The 20,623-nt window shown below is 52.7% G+C and overlaps 7 protein-coding genes across 7 annotated transcripts; 6 read left to right on the top strand and 1 right to left on the bottom strand.

Moving 5' to 3' along the window:
• Positions 1 to 1,581: 1,581 nt before the first annotated feature.
• pex6 (AAA family ATPase peroxin 6) lies at positions 1,582 to 6,322 on the top strand (the record flags this gene model as incomplete). The annotated part of the gene is made up of 4 exons (XM_024835619.1): positions 1,582 to 1,762; positions 1,840 to 5,593; positions 5,652 to 6,194; positions 6,313 to 6,322. 4 exons carry the CDS (start codon positions 1,582 to 1,584, stop codon positions 6,320 to 6,322), a joined length of 4,488 nt encoding a protein of 1,495 aa, XP_024696555.1.
• A 1,309-nt stretch (positions 6,323 to 7,631) lies between these two features.
• On the top strand, positions 7,632 to 10,309 carry P168DRAFT_323161 (GABA permease GabA; the record flags this gene model as incomplete). Its single annotated transcript, XM_024840660.1, has 19 exons — positions 7,632 to 7,723; positions 7,789 to 7,822; positions 7,938 to 8,007; positions 8,065 to 8,137; positions 8,189 to 8,217; positions 8,328 to 8,392; positions 8,439 to 8,510; positions 8,561 to 8,675; positions 8,726 to 8,804; positions 8,858 to 8,892; positions 8,947 to 8,975; positions 9,025 to 9,057; positions 9,108 to 9,132; positions 9,183 to 9,384; positions 9,435 to 9,512; positions 9,571 to 9,699; positions 9,747 to 9,894; positions 9,947 to 10,025; positions 10,078 to 10,309. 19 exons carry the CDS (start codon positions 7,632 to 7,634, stop codon positions 10,260 to 10,262), a joined length of 1,572 nt encoding a protein of 523 aa, XP_024696556.1. The 3' UTR covers positions 10,263 to 10,309.
• Positions 10,310 to 11,338: 1,029 nt separating this feature from the next.
• P168DRAFT_286129 (uncharacterized protein) lies at positions 11,339 to 12,208 on the top strand. Its single transcript, XM_024836283.1, has one exon. The coding sequence runs from the start codon at positions 11,426 to 11,428 to the stop codon at positions 12,062 to 12,064; it is 639 nt and encodes a 212-aa protein (XP_024696557.1). The 5' UTR covers positions 11,339 to 11,425; the 3' UTR covers positions 12,065 to 12,208.
• A 160-nt stretch (positions 12,209 to 12,368) lies between these two features.
• Positions 12,369 to 14,287, top strand: P168DRAFT_314095 (HECT-type E3 ubiquitin transferase; the record flags this gene model as incomplete). The annotated part of the gene is made up of 3 exons (XM_024839743.1): positions 12,369 to 13,106; positions 13,650 to 13,931; positions 13,994 to 14,287. 3 exons carry the CDS (start codon positions 12,369 to 12,371, stop codon positions 14,285 to 14,287), a joined length of 1,314 nt encoding a protein of 437 aa, XP_024696558.1.
• A 183-nt stretch (positions 14,288 to 14,470) lies between these two features.
• P168DRAFT_5279 (uncharacterized protein) lies at positions 14,471 to 15,521 on the top strand. Its single transcript, XM_024841986.1, has 2 exons — positions 14,471 to 14,603; positions 14,682 to 15,521. The coding sequence occupies exon 2, from the start codon at positions 14,732 to 14,734 to the stop codon at positions 15,356 to 15,358; it is 627 nt and encodes a 208-aa protein (XP_024696559.1). The 5' UTR covers positions 14,471 to 14,603; positions 14,682 to 14,731; the 3' UTR covers positions 15,359 to 15,521.
• A 173-nt stretch (positions 15,522 to 15,694) lies between these two features.
• On the bottom strand, positions 15,695 to 17,106 carry P168DRAFT_229644 (TauD/TfdA dioxygenase family protein; the record flags this gene model as incomplete). The annotated part of the gene is made up of 5 exons (XM_024833195.1): positions 15,695 to 15,811; positions 15,861 to 15,994; positions 16,050 to 16,541; positions 16,642 to 16,847; positions 16,901 to 17,106. The coding sequence occupies 5 exons, from the start codon at positions 17,104 to 17,106 to the stop codon at positions 15,695 to 15,697; spliced, it is 1,155 nt and encodes a 384-aa protein (XP_024696560.1).
• Positions 17,107 to 18,733: 1,627 nt separating this feature from the next.
• On the top strand, positions 18,734 to 20,595 carry P168DRAFT_246152 (putative transporter; the record flags this gene model as incomplete). Its single annotated transcript, XM_024834034.1, has 6 exons — positions 18,734 to 18,913; positions 18,979 to 19,307; positions 19,365 to 20,205; positions 20,260 to 20,378; positions 20,431 to 20,514; positions 20,571 to 20,595. The coding sequence occupies exons 1-6, from the start codon at positions 18,803 to 18,805 to the stop codon at positions 20,593 to 20,595; spliced, it is 1,509 nt and encodes a 502-aa protein (XP_024696561.1). The 5' UTR covers positions 18,734 to 18,802.
• Between the last annotated feature and the right edge of the window lie 28 nt (positions 20,596 to 20,623).

The following is a 20,623-nucleotide window of genomic DNA, read 5'->3' on the forward strand; positions in this document are numbered from 1 at the left end:
TTTTAGTCAAAGCATTTTAGTTTGTTAGAAAATTCGCAACTATACAGCATGAATATATGTAGAGGTATGATTGATTACTTTGATATACGAAACAGACTGAAGATGTAGACTATCACGGGTTATATCGTGGGGATAGTCTGTCAGATCTTTACCATCCGCTTGGGTTTTTGTCGAGATTGTGGAACATGAGTGAATGTAATCGGCGCAGGTCAGTAGATTTGTAGATTTTCGTGTGTTCTATCTTTGATTTCTCGTGGAATTATTTGACGACTTTCCTAGCTCTAAGAATGGCTTTGAGAATCATCACAAACTCGTCACGTATTTATCAATGTTTCACAGCTTCCATTGCTTCTCCCACAGAATCGACCTCTGGTTCCTCTTCTTCGGCATTTGGTCAGGATGACGTTCCTTTGCTGAGATGTTTGAGAATACAGTGGTTTTCATCCGTTCAGGATTCTGTTAACCTCATTATTCACATTATTGAAGTCTATCTACAAGTCATGGGACTACGCGGAGTATAATAAGTTCCCATCATCCTATTCATGAGTTGATTACGTACCTGAGTGATACCATCATTGCTCTGACAGTCAAGTATTGATCAGAGAAATGACTCCCTTCTAGGAGATCCATTGATGGGTTGGGAAACCACTTTAGCTTTCTTCCCGGGCTATGGCGTCGTGATTGATCATATATCGAGCTGGGGTCAATGTGTCTGAAAAAATGATCATGGCATGGTCTGTTATAATCAATTTACATCACAGTGATGCTGAGGTTCTTTCGGTTGTAAAGGAAACTACACATAATACTTATCAAGAAGATGCTTGTAGTAGCAGCTGCTACCACCAAAGCGGCGTACACATTATATATAACACCACAGGTCTTACCCATCACATCTCTAACAAGCGATCTTTGGTCAGCTGGAGATGAGAAAGGAATTGACAATAACATTTGACTCTACTGGTCACCTTCTAACTCTGAACTACTTTTTATATGTCTACAGAAAAATGTCTCTGGCATATTCCCGTCGGCAAACATGCGGCTTGACCACGGGCAACTGTCCGATCCGCCAGTCAAGATAACCGATTTGGTTCATTGAAGCCCATCAGAGGCTGACTCCGACACTCGAACGACATTTCATTTATACCCTACGTGGTTTAATAGATTTGATGTAATGTTTGATGTGAACATGTTGATAGTGGCGCAAACCATCAACCTAAGGTGATTACCCCAGATTCCATGATTAATCAAGGCCTCAGCCGACCGAGATCTCGTGAAGCCCTTGAACCTCGGCATCGGGACGTGGCAGAAAGTGCGGGCGGTGCCGAACTGGTCCCCCGGACTTTCTCCAGCATCCTGGCCGTCTTGGGTTTCACTCAACTCACTCACTCCACGAGATCTGCCTTCTCCTCTGTATTCTTGCTTTTCTAGTTTCTGTCATCTGCAGGAACATGACTTGTTGATTTATGATACCCTGCATTAACCCCCTCCTGCTTTGACTCAGCATCCTTCTTTGGCAGCAACACGCAGTCTTGTGATAGTTCGTTCCCCGCCCGACCGAACGGCAATCCAACCTCCCCCAATATGGACTTCGAACGACATGATCCTCCCTCTGAACAACCTAAGCGACGGAGACGAAATGTCGCTCGGAGACGGTTGCGCAACAGAGCTCCCATCTCGGCGCGTCTCTCCCTAGACAACCAGCTACGGGGGTCGGTCGGTGTAGTGTCGGATGACCTAGCCAACGATCTCTTCCAGCTAACCGGTGAGTGACCGACCGTGTACGAAAGGAAGCAGAGAGGCGATATGCGAAACTAACATGCGCGCGTTTGGACAATCTAGAGGAGCAAGACCGCGAGAGACACGCAATCCGCTATGTCGCGATCTCGCCATTTCTCCCCGGTAACAGCGCCGCGGAGGATCTCTCCTGGACCATTATTCCCGTCCAGACGCAGAATCAGAATCGCTCTTATGAAGCTCCGCTCCCTCATTCGACGGTCATTTTCCCAGAGTCGGCTGATTCGCTGCAGCCGTTCTACCAGGCGCTCAGCAAGCTCGACCCCACCCGTCAGTCGCAGCGGGCGGTGGAGATTCGCGTCTTGGACGTGGCGCCGTTGCACCTGGACACGATCTATGTGACAGTCGAGCGAAACTTACTCCGGAACCACGATGACGTACAGAGCAAGTTCGGCGGTGGATTTACGACCAATCTACAGAGTCCCAACGGGCTTCGCGCAAGACCCGGCAAGGGGCCAGAAGTGAAGAAATATACGAAGAAGGCGGCGGCGGAGGTTGAGGAGCGACTCACGGCTGCCGTTCGTGAGGCGCTGGGCTCGCAGAGGGTGGTGCATACTGGTGATGTGCTGCCGCTGCCGTTGCCTCCGCACCCAATCACTTACGCGCCTCCGCCTCCCGCCCATATCACGTTTTGCGAGCCGGTGTCGCAGGGTCTGTTGATGCCGACGACGAAGGTCGTGGTCATCCAAGCCCGGCCCCACGGTCACCGTTCCCAACGGAGTCTACGGACTAATTCCGGTTTGCTCAAGCAAGTCGCAGAAGATGAGGCCGACGAGACCTCCAACGAGCAGTTTTACTCCGCTGCGGAGGATAAGCCTACGGAAAGCAGCACCGAGATGGAAGGTGCCACAACGTCAGATGACTCGGAGACTGAGGGCTCGGGAGGGAATGCCAGCGACACCTCGGATGACTCCCTGGAAGATATGATCTCTCTCTCGGCCCCTCAACTCCCACAGCCGCCATCCGGTGTTGTGTCAGGCATGTCCACAGCCACACCACGGGCGATAGGCCGCCGGTCGGATGGTGTTCGTACGCCAGGATCCGTGGTATCCAACCTGACTTCCACAACCATGCGCCCCGGACGCGGTGGCGGTGCCGGCAAGGTGTTTAAGGCGGAGGGGCTTCTGCGCGCCATCCCGAACGAACTCCTGCATCCCAAACCTCGGGAGGACGATGATGCGGAGTCTTACGTCTTCGTAGATATTAGCACTCTGGCGAAGATCGGCTGCTTCTCCGGCGACTGGGTGAGGATTGAACCCACCGAGGAGCCGCAGCCGAACATCTTCGCTTCCATTAAGATGGGAAGCTTCAATGAACAGGAAGAGGACTCGGGCGAATGGCGCGCGGTCCGGATCTTTGGCCTGTCGGGCCTCCCGTCCGCGAAGCCGCGATACTCCATCAACCAGTCGGAGGGGAGAAGGTCGAGTTTCTCCCAGCGCCCTGCGACGCGCCTCACCCCGTCCGTGTTCCTCCCTCCTCTACTCCTGAACAACCTTGACAACCCTAAATATCTTCGTCTGTCTGCTTTGTCGTTCGGAGGGGCCAATGGAGGCTCCAAGGCCGGGGGGCTTTTGCACCAGATGAAGGCTGGGTCTGTTAGAAGCCCGCCCCTGGCCAAGGAGGTGACCTTGCTCAAGATCTCCACCCCCCTCTCCATGGACCGCGTCTTGCAGCCGGCTCTGTTTTCCGGACTAAAGCAGTACTTTGAGTCCAAACGGCGCCTCCTCAAGAGCGACGACCTGGTGGGAATTGCCGTCGACGAGGGACTTGGGCGGGCCGTTTTCGCCGGGTCTGCTACAAATGACGGAGCGGCCCAAGATGAGGACCTCACGACTCGACTAGGCCAAGTGGCTGAAAGCGACCAGGCTGGCTCGAGAAAGATCGGGGTGGCGTGGTTCCGCGTGGGCCAGGTTGTCCCAACGCTTCCCGAGGACCAGGATGAGATTGGCGAAGAACAATGGGGCGGAGTTGCCATCATCGATCCCGCTACTACGAGGATGGTGCAAGCTGGGAGCGACGTGAGCCGCGTTCCCGGCACTCTGAACAATGGCTGGGAGTACTGGTTTGGCGCGAAGACGATCCCGAAGTCGATTGGGGACTCCCAAAATGCCCACGGTTTGATCACCGAACCGCCACAGACGTTCATCCCTCCGCTGCAGCAGCGCATCCGAGATCTGATGTCCGTTGCTACGAGCCCTCGCGCGATTCAGCTCGGCATGAAGCCCGTGGTGATCTTGTTGCGGTCGCAGCAACGGCACATTGGTAAGGCCATGGTGGCCACCCGTGCCTGCGCTGACATTGGCCTCCATACGTTCCCCATCGACGCCTACGATATCTTGACAGAAGGTGGCGCCAACGGCGGCGATGTCAAGACCGAAGCCTACCTGAAAGCGAGAGCCGAGCGCGCTTTCCACTGCGGATCTGAGTGCACGGCGCTTCTTATCAAACACATCGAGGTCTTGACTGCGGATCGCATCGTCTCCGCGATGACCGACATCCTGGCTGATTCTCGAGTCGTCATTGCGACCACGACGGATGTCGAGCAGATTCCGGAAGGAATCCGCAGCATGTTCACGCACGAGTTCGAGATGACGGCACCCGAGGAGAAGGATCGTGAGGGCATCCTGCGTAATGCGGTCTCCGACCGGAGCATCAAGACTTCCCCTGACGTGGATCTCGGCACCGTAGCGCTGAAGACCGCTGCTTTGGTGGCCGGGGATCTGGTGGATGTTGTCGAGCGGGCGGCGGCTGTGCGGATGGCTCGCCTGGAGAAATTGGTGGACAATGCCAACAAACAGACCCCGGGCGCGATGGTCACCATTCGGGATATTCTCCTGGCCGGAGGCGACGCCGCACGGGGTGTCACCAAGGCCGATTTCGACGCCGCCGTTGAGGCCGCGAGGAAGAACTTCGCCGACTCGATCGGTGCGCCCAAGATCCCGAACGTCGCCTGGGACGACGTCGGTGGCCTGAGCACCGTCAAGGACGCTCTCACCGAGACCATTCAGCTTCCACTCGAGCGGCCCGAACTCTTCGCCAAGGGGATGAAGAAGCGCAGCGGTATCCTGTTCTACGGTCCGCCGGGTACGGGCAAAACCCTGCTGGCCAAGGCCATTGCCACTGAATTCTCCCTGAACTTCTTCTCCGTCAAGGGACCTGAGCTTCTGAACATGTACATTGGTGAGTCGGAAGCCAACGTCCGACGAGTCTTCCAAAAGGCGCGCGACGCTCGGCCGTGCGTCGTCTTCTTCGACGAGCTGGACTCCGTGGCGCCCAAGCGAGGCAACCAGGGTGACAGCGGTGGTGTCATGGACCGTATCGTCAGTCAGCTGCTTGCAGAGTTGGATGGCATGAACGGCGGCGAAGAGAACAGCGGCGGTGTCTTCGTTATCGGCGCCACGAACCGTCCCGATCTGCTGGACACGGCCCTTCTGCGTCCCGGTCGGTTCGACAAGATGCTCTACCTCGGTATCTCCGACACGCACGAGAAACAAGCGACGATTCTGGAGGCGCTCACCAGAAAATTCAACCTGGACCCCAGCCTATCGCTTGACCGCGTGGCCGACCGACTGCCCCTGACCTACACGGGTGCGGATCTCTACGCTCTCTGCTCTGATTCCATGCTCAAGGCTATCACCCGCAAGGCGACGGCCGTCGATGAGAAGATCAAGCAAATCCCCGGCGAGTCTGTCAGCACGGCGTACTTTTTCGACCATCTGTCTACCCCAGACGATGTGGCTGTCATGGTCACAGAGGAAGATTTCACAGCAGCCCAGGGCGAGCTCGTCCCCAGTGTTAGGTAAGTCAACCCTTCACCGTGGATTATTCCGACACATTGATACTAACGAAACCCACAGCGCCAAGGAACTAGAGCACTTCGAGCGAATTCGACAGAGCTTCGAGTCCGTCGACAAGCAGAAGCAAGAGTCGTCCAGTTCGCAAGGCGCCGCCGGCGCACAAACCATCGGCGACGCCCTCGAATCCCTCAAACTAGGCGACCGACCAACCGACCAGGTACTCGACGGGCCCATGCCCATCACAAACGGCGACCACGCAACGCCAACCAGCAACGGCAGCAGCTCCGGCAAAGGCAAAGGCAAGATCGGGTCGTCCATCATGCGCAACGCGACGGGCTTCCTGACGGGCCACAAGGGGAAGGGCAAGAACGGCAGCGTTCCGACGCTTGGAAAGGGGAAGAACAAGTCTATCACTTCCATCCGGACGGGCGATTCCGACTCCTCGCTGGAGGGGGGCCCCACGGGGTCTAGTAGGGGTGCGTCTGGGTCTTACTCGGGAAGAGCTTATGACGATGTGGGTGAGGAGGATGATGACGGGGCGGTCAATGGGGATGATGAGTATATTGTGAGGACGGATCACTTGGCTCAGTCGGGGGGTTCGAGGTAAGCGGGTGTGGGGAAGCATTCTCCTCCTTCTTCTCTTGTCTGTGATTTATTACGTTTTTTTTTTTTTTTTTCTCCTTTTGTTGAGCGGATATCTCATCCACCCGCTTTTGTATAGACCTGTGTAGATATTGGCCACGAGAGAGAGAGATCATGGATGCCGTGTATATAATGCTATATACCATACGATTGTGAATTACCTATCCTATCCTATCCTATCCTCACTCTAATTAATCAGGAGAAAAGAAGGGTACCAGACATCATTTTCGATACATCATACCGGGACCAGGATTAAAAAGGGGATAAGGCAGCCTCAGGCCGACCTCCGAAGCGAGCGGACCACATGTTGACAATTTCCGTCATCTCCTCCATTCATTCATCTCCTCCATCCATCTTTTCTCCACTCGGCTTGGGTGGAGTCGTTGGAGTCTGGTCCACCCGGAGTCTTATCACCGTTCACCATTATTCGCAGAATGCCATAATTATCTCACTCTTAGAGTAGATACTAGATAGGTACCCTGTCGCCCTATCTCTCCCCTGTTCGACAACATGGCTTTGACTGACACAAACCTCTCCAGACAAGAGTATAGTTATACTATATCCCCAAACCCAAGTGGATACCCAAAGCGACCCAAGTATGTACAAGCTTTTCCGCCCCCGTTTTCCGTGCCGACAATATGCGACGCGTGGGACGGGCGGCAAATACGTATATAATACCTTTTCCCTCATATAAAAAAAAGAAGGCTAAGCTTCATCCAAGCCGGGGCGCTCAGACTCGGGGAATGGGATTGAGTCCACCGACTGGCTGAACTCGGATTCGGAATCGGGAATCGGGGGGCAAATGCTGATCGGCTTTTCCTGACTGGCCCTCGGTGCCTTGCGGTTCGGGGCTTTCCACAAATCACCGTCCACTACGATTATCTTCGCCTGAATCGGTATCTTGGATTCCCACCCATCGTGGATGCTACTACTGAAGTGCCTGAGACGAATTGTGTCGGCTCTGGGGTGCGTGTCTTATCGGGGGGACTGTTACATCATCTCTGTTATGTAACGGGGTTAGTTGGGGCCTTTTTCCCCGCAATGCTTGGTGGGCCGGATTGCTTGTCCGAGGAACGATTGACGCCATTTTCGGGTAACTGAGACCATGGCTGTCGCCCCCCAGATGGGGGTGGAGGTGGAGGAAATGATAGGGAAGGGTAGGGTAGGGCAAGTGAGCGTGTGAGGGAGGAACGCGTTGAGATGGCTGGCCGCACTGGTACTGTTTTTTGAGTTTCGTCTGTTTTTCTTCGTCTGCCTGGCTGTCTTTTTGAACTATTTGTTTTTATCTAGCCTTTCTTCTTCTTCTTCTTTTCTGTACTGTGTCTTGCTTTGTTACTTCTTCTTTTCTCTGTTTGCAGCCATTGTGACAATTGGTGTTTCTTGCAGTCGACTCCCAACATGTCCACGACGAAGGACTTGCGCGGAGATGATGACGCGCAGCTGGCGGCCATGGGCCATAAGGCTGAATTAAATCGAAATTTCTCTATGCTGTGCGTGCTCTGGATTGGCCCCAAGGAACGCCCAGAGACTGACATATAGGTACTATCTATATTAGATCGATGTTGGGATTGGCCTTTGCAATCTTGAATGTACGTCGGCGCGGCAGGAACAGCCCCCGCCTATTGGAATGCTTGTCCCGCGGGCCGTGGCTCAACGCCGTAACTAGGGCACGCTAGGATCCTGATCGCTGATCACGCCTCGCAGTCTTGGACGGCTTTATCGGCCAGCTTATCGCTCAGTCTGCCGTCGGGGGGTTGTGCTAGTGTTGTCTGGGGTGGGTGTTTTGGGTATTTTGCGGTCGAGACTAGGTTTGCTGATCTACTGTCTGTAGGACTGATTACCGCTGGTGTATGCAACTTGTGCATGGCTTGCTCCCTGGCGGAGTTTTTGTCTGCGTATCCTACGTGAGCATTCGAGACTGAGTATGTTGGTGGCTCGTTCTAATGATACGTTAGGGCTGGTGGACAGTACCATTGGGTTGCAGGTAAGTCACGTTCAATCTCCGGGAATCATGTGTTAGAAACTAACTGACTTGTCTTGTAGTTAGTATGTGTGCTTCCTATCCTTGGCTCGAACAAGTCTAACAGTACAAAGTATCGTGGAAGAGCTGGATCCCAATCCTATCATGGATTACCGGCTGGGCGAATGTTTCCGGCTGGGTAAGTTTCCCATGCCCTGGACTCTAGTCGCCTGCTGACGAAGTAGCTCGCCCTAACCGCCACTGGTGGCCTTCTGGGAAGCGAGCTGATCATGGGCATTATTTCCCTGATGCATCCGGTAAGTCACTGGTCTACTGAACTATTGCGCTTCGTCGCTGAGTCCTGTAGGAATTTGAGCCGCAGCGCTGGCACCAGTTCCTGCTCTATATTGGGTACAACATCATCGCGTTCATTATCAACTCTCTGATGAACTCGGTGCTTCCGAAAGTTACCAAGGGTGCTTGTGAGTTATTGTGGTTCCAAATCTGCCGAGAGGAGTGCTGACGGTTGAAGTCATTTGGTCTTTGAGTGGTTTCGCGATCATCTCTATTACTGTTCTTGCTTGCTCCTCTCCAAACTATAACTCTGGAAAGTAAGTCGTGTTTTTATGGCACATGTGGAGCAAGCGCATGCTGACATTGGGAGGTTCGTGTTCGGAGATTTTATCAATCAAACAAACTGTACGGCATCTTCAATCTATCTACAAATTCGCGTTCCACTGCTAACGGATACAGGGCCGGATGGTGTTGCTTGGCTGCTTGGGGTATGTTTGACATCTTGTATAAACCTAAGACTATTCTGACCCATTAAAGTTGCTGCAAGGAGGCCTTGGTCTTACAGGATTTGTGAGTCACTATTACTCGGCTACGTTCGATCGAAACTAACCGCTGGACAGGATGGCGTGGCACACATGATTGAAGGTATGCTTGAGAGTGGCATCTTCGAGCCGCAATCCTACTGACGCTTTTAGAAATCCCCAATGCCTCTTCCACTGGACCCAAGATTATGATAGGTTGTGTTGGGATTGGGACAGTAACCGGATCGATATTCCTGGTGGTGCTACTTTTTGTTGCTGGCAACATTGAGGATGTGATCGAGTCTGCCGCCGGCCCGCTCGTGCAAATCTTTAAGAATGCGACAGGAAGCAATGCGGGATCTATTTGCCTTCTCATGTAAGTCTCAATATACAGCGTGCTGGTACAAGTCGCTGACTCGATTTTAGGTTCCCCCTTGTTTGCATCCTCTTCGCCGCCACTACCATCATGGCAACTAGCAGTCGCATGATCTATGCGTTCGCGAGGTAAGCGTGCGGTTGCGATTGTGTCTACCAAAGCTTAGATTTGCTAATGAAAAAACAGAGACGGCGGTCTCCCAGCTTCTCCATTTTTCAGCCGGGTACACCCGAAGCTCAAGGTGCCGTTGAACGCTCTGTACTTGACGATATCCTTGGTGATCATCTTTGGTTGCATCTTCCTGGGCTCGTCGAGGTAAGCTTCTCCCCGAGAGTGCACCACCAGCTGCTAACTCCATACAGTGCATTCAACGCCATCGTGTCCTCGTCAGTGGTCATGCTCGACATCTCCTACGTAATGCCGATCGCGATCAACTGCATTCGTGGCCGAAACATGCTACCCGAACGGCACTTTGTTCTTCCTAAGCTCTTTGGCTGGATTGCCAACATGGTATGTCTGACGTCAAACAACGAGGGACATTAGTAGCTGACATCCCTCCCAGGTTTCCATTTGCTACATCTCCATCACCACGGTGCTCTTCCTCTTCCCGCCCAGCCTGCCCGTCACAGGTAGCGGCATGAGTAAGTCTGATGCATTCCTGATGTTGGGATTTACGCTAACGCAAATCTGCAGACTACTGCGTGGTCGCCTTCGGGATCATTTTGATAGTGTCCGGCGTCCAATGGTTCGTCGACGGACGTAAGAACTTTGTTGGGCCTCGCATCGACGTGGATGTCATCTCGGGTGAGCTTTCCGCTGGTGGCGATGCGATCGATGAGTCTAGTAGACAGGAGCAGGGTAAATCAGAAGAGAAGTAATTTGGGAACATAGATACATACATATATCTGAAATGAGCAGATGGATATCAAGAAGAGTCATAGAAGTAAACTGTTCTCTTTGTTGATTATTGTATGGACGAGTGGCGTGACATCATAGACACCTCAGGCCATCAGTCCCATCATCCAACCTCAACAACATCCGCTTCTTCCCCACATTTTGTTGAGCTTCGACAGCCAATCTTGAACACATTCATACAGAGCTCAATTCAGAGAATAAGTGCACTCAAAAATATAACGCGCTCTCTATTCCAGTGCACCATTCATGCAATTATATCACTAAAGCACGCCGTACAACGACCCCAACGCCTCGGCCCAACAAAAGTAGCGGCACAATCTAGCAGTGAACATCGAATACAATAACACCAGATACGACACAACGATGATCTCAATCTCAATACCATCACTCAGCAACCTAATCCCATGGCGCGACCGCACGCCCTTCAGCACCCCCCCGGTGCAGACCCACGAAATCGACACGGCGCAAGAGAGACCCGCCCGCGCGGTAAAACACATGCTGAAGCTGAACCATGCCAACTACAGCTTGCTGCGGTCTGATGGCGCCCACCGCAACCAGATGCCTCATGTTTGCTGCCCTACCTTGTTGACTCTATCTGTGTGGTCGTTGGTTAATCGAGTGGTCTTAGGTGTTGGGTGCGTATTTCCTCCTCGGCGCTGACGCGAATGCATTGGATCGCGCCTGGGAAGCGGAGTCGAAGGCCCTTGAGCCATGGGTTGATTCCCCGGCGGAGATCAGCACGTATGATTGGAGGGACTTTTTAGGGAGGAGAGAGTATGTATTGTGCTTTTTGACTGGAGTGTCCTATTTGTATGTCCGATTGACTAATGCCTGGTAGATACCAACGCGCGTTCCTTGATTTCTTCGAGGACCAGCTCGTCGTTAATTACGCCTATGATTGGAGAAAGCTTGTCTCGGACTACTTATTCACAGGGCAGGTGCCGCTTTTCAATGCGTTATGCTCAGGGCGTATGTCTCTACCACATGGGTCCTTCACAAGCCATAGCAAGAGCGATATGATGCTGACAACTCTCCAGTCGGCCACACAGCCCTCCACCTCTCCACGGCATTCATCCTCTCCAGCAGGGAAGTAGCCATGGAGACTCTCGCCCTAGCAGCGGCAACAATGTCCACAACACACGACACCAACCCACCGACCCCAAAACACCCCCATTCCCAACAAACAACCTACCACTCGACCTCCTTCCAAGAGATCCTCACCACCGCCCACAAAGACAAGCGCTTCTCCTCCCTCACCCCCACAAACGACGAGGACGCAGAATCTATCCTCCTATATCACTACTACGCTTGGACTCTCGATCCCCAAAACGCAGACGCTCAGCTCCGCGAAGCGCTCGAGGTAGCCGCTTCTCTCGCTGCGTCTGGCCCGAGCCCATCATCGCCCGACACCCCATCCCTTCTCAACATCCTCGCCGCCGCCCACGCAGTCCGCGTCCTCATTCCCCTCATCCCGGGCCGCTTCCACGAGCCCCTCCTCCGCCAGTGGTGGCTGCTCACGCTGCGGGTCTACGTCGCGCAGGGGCGTCCGCCTCTGTCGAGCCGAGCCCAACCGCAAGAGGAGGAGCATGACCTGGACGGTCGCAACTGGGGGTGGGTTTCTGCGCAATGTGTGCAGGGCCCCCGTGTAGACGCGCTCTCCGCGCAGAGTGTCCTTGCGCTCAAGGAGGCGGCGGGGACTTGGGGGGATGCTGACGGACTCTATTTGAGGGCTGCGGTGCGGGTTGTGGAGGGGTTGGCGGCGTAGGTCTGTGATGGTTTCAACCTATATTTGCATACTATATTTAATTTTGGTAGTCTACTATATCTGCGTGTAATTGTGAATGTGAATATAGTGTAGTTGAATAGATCGATCTGATAAAGTTATTGCCTGAGGCATTAATATATCAATATCACGTGTAGGTGTGCTAAGGTGCCGAGTTTGCAGTGTTTGTGCGCAGCTCCAGATATTCTCGTGTCATGTTTGTTCCACACCAGCTCCGCCAGTAGTGATAGTGTTGATGGCACCAAGAGATATTTAATGCCGTACTAACCTCAAGAAATATCCTAACATGTCGTCAACCGGGTACAATGCTATTCCCTTCTACCTCCATGCTGAGCTCCTCCCCAACATCCGACACATCACCCTCTACGTCTCCATTCCGGCCAGCATCCCCGCAGAACAAGCCCACCCCCAGATCTCGCTATCATCCTCCCGCAAAGCTGTCACCGTCTCCGTTTCTGTCCCGGGGACATCGGACGATGTAACAGACACGCTGAAGCTTCCCGCCCGCGTCGTCGAGGCGTCGCGACGCGTGCTAGCGGCCGGGACAGACGCGCCGAACAACGGGCGGGTTGAGCATGGGATGCGGGAGTACTCGTTCCGGATGCAGGTCGAGAGCGAGGATGATGGGCTGTCTAGACCGTCGCAGGTCGAATGTCTGGATGGGTTCGTGCCGTGGACGGCGAGAGATATGGGCCCGCGGACGAGAGTGCGGTGTCGTGGGTGCCCCAGTGTCTTTCTAGAGCCGTCTCTGTCTCTGTCTCCTAGTGAGGTTGAGAAGGGACGTGACTTGGCCGGCTGGGTGTGGAAGGATCTGCCTAGTGGGAACTGGGCGGAGATGATGGATTTCTGGCACTGCCATAAACCAGACACGCATCCTTCGGACCGGGATACTAATGATGCGGAGAAGCAGACCGATGTTAAAGGATATGGCGCGGCGAATCAGGTTTTTGCGTCGGAGGGTACGGTCCTAGTGGACGTGGCGACGTTTTTGGTCGCGCAGGCGGATTGTAGAGGACTGAGAAAGGTAACGTCTCACTATGTTTTTCTTCCCTTGTTTCTCTTATTCCCAGTGCTTTCAAAACTCTACTCTATCCTATCCCGTTGTGTAACAGTGGGCAACAAGAAGGAGGCCTTTCTGGACCATGAATCTGCCTTCGATACAATTGCCCTATAACTACTGGGTCTCGATCTGACGGCGCGGTGGGCATGAAGGAAGCTGTTCATGTGCGTGGCGGGACAGTCGGGTGCAGTTATCCTCTGTTTCGCAGATGGATTTCGCTCTCGCCTTCCCGTTGCTATCATGTTCGACTTCCAGCCCTCGCGCTTGGGGTCGAGACTTCGCCTTGCGTTTTTCATCGTTGATTCGAATTCCCAGAGCGATGGGGTCGACGTGATTTAGCGAGGTACATACTGAGCAGCAGATCGCATCTGTAGTACAACTCCACCATTGAAAATAGTGTGTAGATTGATTGCAAATGGCATGATCATGCGTTTTCCCTAAAGTTTTCATCAATGTTTCATAAACCTCGTTGTATCTGTATGCAAATGCTGATAGACGACCTTCTAGGCCGAACTGGAGAAAACCGACGGGGATTCTAAACCAGAGCCCGAGACAATCGTATGCGAAAACTGCAGCGCGCTGATCGGCGTCGAAGACACAGTCTCTCAAGGATGGAGACTCTTCAAAACAAACATATCAGCCAGCAAACGAGACCCAGACAACCCAAACGGCATGGTCTGGGAGACCCAATCCGTGGAAACGGTAGTCGCTGCCCAGCTCCTGGAGCTGATCGAACGGGAAAGTGCTCGTCGGTTCGTCGTCCACTGTGGACAGAAGGATGGGCTTTTGGTATGTACACCTTCCTTTTGTGTAGCTTAATCGACAGTCTTCTGACAAAGAAAACCTACCAGCTTTGGGTCTTCAACCCCGACCTGCGCTATTCCAACTCCAGCCCCAACCACAGTATAGCTGCACGGCAGGGTATGAAAGTCTTCTTCCAGTCTGTTGATGACGTCGACGCAGTACTGCATCCCGCGCACGGCAAGATCTCGTCGCTGTCCCTGGAGGAACTGCGACTACCCTCAGGCGTGTTCTTAGCCATGACCAAAGCGCTGCTCGGCAGTAACAGCATGCTCCCAGGATCAGGGCGGATCTTTCGCGAGTGGCAGGTGGGGATCTTGAACCGGTATGACCGGGCAAAGTAACATAAGTGATATTGAGTGCAGACTGGTGATACAGTCTATAGTTCATCAAGTACGCTTTCCCTGTTCGGGACATCTACAAATAAGGACGTCTCGTGATCTGCGATGAAGTATGAAATGCTGTCATTCACTCGATGATTTCGCTGCATTGTGGACAAGCTTTCGGGGTTTAGAATTCCTTATTAGCTTTGTCACTTTGCTTCTCGAGCCTTCTTGACTCCCTATCCGAGAAATCCATCTTGATCAACTCCATCCATCTCAATCGACTTCGTGCATCTTCACAACTACTGCTCTCATCGGCTTCCATCATAACAAACCAGTATGTACTCAGTCGAGTCACTAACAACATCATGCTATACATCAGACTAAAACTAACTCTACATTTAACACTACACAGATAGCTACCCACTCCTCGAACTTCATCAAAAGAAAGACAAAGACAACGAAATGGCCATCTCAACTCCCATCCCTCAAGGATCGGGCCCAACTGATTCCGACAACACAGTCACCTGGGAGCACCTGGAAGACGCCTCAACTCCCATTCGTCAAGGCTTAGGTTCAACGGACCCCGACAACACAGTCACTTGGGAACACCTGGAAGACGTCTCAACCCCCATCTCCCGAGGCTCAGGACTAATCGACCCCGACAACAAGATCACCTGGGAACACCTGGAAGACGCCCCCTCGCCTTCCACCCCCCCAAGCTCATATCCCATCACCCCCAACAACGAAATCACCTGGGCACACTTTGAAGGCGCCTCAACTCCCACGTCTGAATACTCAGGCCCAACCGACTCCGACAACGAAATCACCTGGGAACACCTGGAAGATGTTTCCTCCTCCAGCATCTATGAAGAAGACGACGAACTTCTCCACAACAAGCCACTCTCGGCATCGTCTACTCCCCACAATGTAGAACCAGTATCAACCCTGGAAATCTTGAAGGACATGCCGCTCAAGGGACTGTTCATACACGTCGTCGCCGTGTTCATTCTGTGGCTAGTGTGGTTGCTGTTTCTGGTTAAGATTCTGCGCAGGGAGTTGCGCTTTCTTGAGCAGAGGGGTGTTATTTGATGGTCGGGTGAGCGAGAAAGAGAGACAATTTGTTTTGTTAAATCCCCATGTTTGCTTACTTTCTTGACTTTATGTTATTATCTTTCGCAACCACGCCTTTTATCACACCTTCTTGGGTGACTTCACGATCGGATCTGAATGGCTATTTGATGGTGTTTTACTGATGAAGTTTTTGTATCATCGACACTACGGCTGGATGACATGGTTATGTGGTCAATATGTTGTCAACATGATTTTCTTTTTGTTCATTTGAGTTTCGGGTTCCAAATTAAGCATAAATTGACACATTCCCACATCATCGTAAAACCGTTACAACTGTAATATCATCAACGTGACTTATTCACCCTCAAAGGGCGTCTCATACGGAGCTTCCGCCTGGGGCGTGACCCGTCCCAGATGGCGTCTTTGGCCATCTTCCCAGTCGAAGAGGGCGCTGTGGGCCGCCACTCGGTTCTATACGAGTTAGATCCTGATTTTTCAATCCAAGATAAGGAAAACTCACGTCCCAGACAACGACGGTGTTGGGTCTCCAGCGGATGCGGGTTTGCAGATCTTGCGACAGAGCAATATGGTCGTAGAGGAACTTCAGGAGGAAATCGGATTCCTCCTTCTTGTAGCCGACGATGTATCGGGTGACTATCGCGGGTTTAGCAATTAGACGTTGTTGAAAGAAGGTAGCAGGAGTACTCACACTGCGGGTTGACGTAGATCGCTTTCTCGCCAGTTACAGGGTGAGTTCGCACAATCGGATGCTCAGTGGTGATGGGATCACGACGGGAGATGCCGCCATTGTTCAGACTGTTATTGGCCTGTTCGAAACCCGAATGCACCGCACGCAGGCCGTGCAGCCTCTTCCGGAATTCGGGCGACAGCCGACGGTAGGCTTTGGCCGTGTTGGCGAAGAGCGTGTCACCGCCGGTGGTCGGGCCGTCCAGTAGATATAGGAAGGTTGTGCCTGGCGGCTGCCTTTCAAAAGTAACATCGGAGTGCCAGGTGATCGAGTTGGTGCGTGCTGACAGCAGTTTTTGTCCAGTTTGGTCGTCGGCGCCTCGGTGCACCAGGTGGATTTCCGGAAAGCCCTTGGGGGCACCAGACGTTTGATGAATATGTTGTGGGCCAAAGTAGCGACCGAATTCTAGAGCCTTGTCGATAGGGATGGACGCAAAGTCCTGGTCGCGGAAGGCTGCAATACGTTAGTGGTGATGTGTCTGTAGGAAGAAGGGAAGTTGTGGGGTTCTGGCCAGCGATGGGATACTGGGCAAATTGGATCGGTGTTGACATACCGACAACCTTCCTCTGGGCAACATAGAGCGCCAGCTGGTCTTTGCCTTCCTTGGTAAGTTGGCTCAGCTGGACACCATGTACCTCGCTGCCAATCGACGGGCTTAGCTCGTCAACGACGGCTTTGTCTTTGGGTAAGAGGTCTGGAAAGCTTGGATCGGCGTCCTTTCCATGGTCATAGTGCTCGAAGGGTTCAAGCGGTGGGTATCTGCAGCCGTGTCAGCAGTGATCAGTTACCGTTCAGCTGCCTGTCTACCATACCTTTCTGTCTCATTGTCCCATACAGGAAGGTAGTGGGGATATTTAGCAGGAGGCTGCTTCGCCGTGCCCTGAATTTCGTTTTCGTGCTTGTAGGCGTCCCCGTAGCCGATGACGTTCTCCTTATTAAAACCGCCATCGGTCTTGAGAGTCGCGATGGGCGCAGTGCGCAACAAGTCCGTCGTAGTCTCAGTCAAAGAAGGAGCCATAATGTGTCAGTATTCCCGATTGTTCCCAATAGACAATTTAGCCCTCTCGATTCAGGTGCGGAAGTCCAGACTGGGACCACTCCCCCAGATATACCCCCAGAAATCCGAACTTCTTTCCGATTATCCGTTCTAGATTGCGCAATAACCGCGGGGTATGCGTTGATAATCATGCGCATTCCTGTATTGGAGTGGAGGGGCGCCTCAGGCCGCCGCGGGGTTGGTGTGAATAGAACGTGTTTCACGAATCAGTAGACGCTGGCGTCACTATAGCCCCGGTAATTAAATGAGATACCCGCCGTTTGGCGTATGGCGTGCTATACATCATGTATGTGGTCATATAGACATATTGGAGTGCTGATTTGCAGCAGGGACAATTCCGACGGTTCTAGCCTGCATCCGACGAGAGCACTATATTCAACGGCTGCAGCGATCTTCTGCGTTATGCCGCTCCTGTTCGTACTAAGCAGACCAACATAGCAGGCGTGATTCCTGGGCCGTGTTTCACTCCGTCAACCTGTTTCCAGATGAGGGGGAATACATCGTGTCGGGTGGGCCAAGGATGGCGTGATAGTGTCTCCCATTCGCGCCATTAAGCAAGCGCATACCAAGGGGTTTCCAGGTGGGAACCAAAAGAAGGCCGGTTTTATCTTGATCGAATATGAGCGTCCAAGCTTTGAAAAATCCAGGTATATCTTGACGTTTGGTTTCCCAGATGCCGTAGCAGGGGCATGCCGTGTTCCTGTCACCGCACACCCTGTCATTATCTGCCCGCGTGCAAGGTTAACGTCAAGGATCCGTTCTGGAAAGCGATACGATACATGATAGGATGAACCTCCAGAGTTCATGCTGTGACAATGATGGTGAATTATACCATAAGCCAAAGCGATGGTGAAATGGGACGGATGTTAGAGACAAGGAAGGTGTGATTGGCAGGTCGAGGAGGGAGCTCGATTTATTCTAAGTAACCGCTAACGGAGCCTAAGGCAGACCCCGGCTGACCTCCGCTCTCTTGACTCGTTTTTTATAGCGTCACCATCGTCGAACTTGCGTGATACCCTTCAGTTGCGAGAGTTCCGCGTGGACTTTTGTCGGCCCGGTGTCGTGTTTGAACCAGATGATGACGATATCTCCGCTATTGGTATCTTATGCCTCGATTGACGGTCATACTTCCCATACTATCCAGTATGTGATCTCGTGGAAGAGTTACATTCCCGGATGCTGTCCGCAGATCCACACATAGCGCGTGCTCAGCTATCGATACTTTTTTCCAAGCGCCCGAAACATGGTTATCCAACGATCTCATCTGTTGGATTCATTGGCTCTCGGTATTTGGCGTCTGCAAAGCGTGCGGGCTGGAGCGCACCCCTTACTGCCTGGCACTAAGTTGCCTTGGGAATTGCGTGATGGTATTTTTCTTATCCTGAGATAGGCGCACATGGCGCAGGGACATACGGAGTAGTAGCCTTATAACTGGGGAGTGCCCGGAAGATTCCTAGAAATATGATGCAAGCTCCCCATCCTTGTTCAATACATTTTCCATCATCCTGACACGATGAGCTCCGAAGATGGCAAAGGGCCAGCGACCCATGTTGCGCCCGTCAAACAAGATGACGACGCAAAGATACAGTCTGGGTCGTCGTCGTCTGTCGACGCAGCAGAGGGGCAGATCAAGAGTGTAGAAGAATGCGCTTTTGACATGACAGAAGATCCTCGATTTTATAAGCCTATCCCAACATACGAGGGGATTCACCGGTGGGACCCCCATTTTGACTGGACCCCAGAGGAGGAGAAGCGTCTGATCCAAAAGGTACGTGCTCATTCAAATGTATCGGCCGGTCTGGCCCGACTGATCGACGGTTAACCTGATGTCAGATTGACCTCCGGGTTTGCACATTTGCCTGTATCACTTTCTTCGCACTCCAGCTGGACCGAGGAAATGTCGTCCAGGCCATGTCCGACAATATGCTGGGAGACTTGGGCATGGATACCAACGACTACAACACTGGCCAGACCATTTTCTTCGTGGTGTTCCTGTTTGCCGAGTTGCCGTCTCAGCTTATCTCCAAATGGATCGGCCCGGACCGGTGGATCCCTATCCAAATGTTTTGCTGGAGTTTGATCGCGGCGATGCAGGCATTCCTGAAAAATAAGGCGGGCTATTTCACATGCCGCGCGCTTCTGGGCCTCTTCGAGGGTGGATTGTAAGTTATTCGGAACTTTCTGATGCCGTTGGTGTGGTTGGGGCTGACCACTAGCAGTATCCCGGATACAATCCTTTTTCTCTCCTTCTGGTACAAGTCAAAGGAACTTCCCATCCGGCTCAGCTATTTCTGGGTATCATACCAAGGAACGGCCATTATCGGCGCTTTTCTCGCGTTTGGTTTTCTACACATCCGTGACGACGACGGGAAAGGTGGATGGCGATACCTGTTCGCTTACGAGGGTCTCATAACGGGCGTCATCGCCATTATCGCGGCATTCTGGATGCCCGCGTCCCCGACTCAAACCAAGGGCGGTTTCCGCGGCAAGAACGGCTGGTTCAACGAACACGAAGAGAAGATCCTCGTAAACCGAGTCATCCGCGACGACCCCAGCAAAGGAGGAATGCACAACCGGCAAGCCGTATCGCCCAAGATGCTCTGGAATGCCCTTTGCGACTACGACATGTGGCTCATCTACCTGCTGGGCCTGACCTGGATGATCCCCAACACGCCCGCGACGAGCTACATCACGCTGAATCTGAAGGCGCTCGGGTTTTCCACCTTTGAAACAAACCTCCTGACCATCCCGAGCTACGTCATCTTTATTATCAACTTGCTCTTCTGGACGTGGGTGTCAGAGCGCTTCCAGCAGCGCTTCCTTCTGGGTATCGTATCTGAAGTGTGGTGCTTGGTGCTGCTGATCGCTCTGGTGGTTTTGCCAGATGATGCCAGCCCGTGGGCTCGCTGGATCATCAACGTCCTGCTGATTGGCGCCCCGTATATCCACGCCGTGGTGGTGGCCCTGACGTCCAGAAATGCAGGCTCTGTGCGAACGAGAACGGTCGCCACCGCGCTGTATAATATGACGGTCCAGGCGTCTAATATTATTGCCAATAATGTGAGTGTTGACGTTTTATGCATGGTATGGCGCTTGCTGACTCCGTGGTTACAGATCTATCGCGAAAATGACAAGCCTTACTACCGGACTGGCAACAAGATCCTAATCGCAATTACCGTGTACAGTCTGCTCTTGTTTGTTGTGTGCAAGTATTATTATGCCTGGCGTAACAAGTATGTTCTCATAAAACCTATTGGCTGCTCATCAAGCTAACAGTCCATCTAGACAAAAAGCTGCCATCTGGGATCCGATGACCAGCGCCGAGCGAGAGGCTTATTTGGCTGCGAACAAGGATAAAGGAAATAAACGGTATGTCGGATCTACACTGACCTTACCTAGGAACATATCAACTAACATCACCTCAGACTCGACTTCCGATTCATCCACTAGCCGTAGAAAAAGAGCTAGCACCAGACCC

This window comes from Aspergillus campestris (assembly GCF_002847485.1).
Source record: "Aspergillus campestris IBT 28561 chromosome Unknown P168scaffold_1, whole genome shotgun sequence".
In the NCBI taxonomy this organism is placed as follows: Eukaryota; Fungi; Ascomycota; class Eurotiomycetes; order Eurotiales; family Aspergillaceae; genus Aspergillus; species Aspergillus campestris.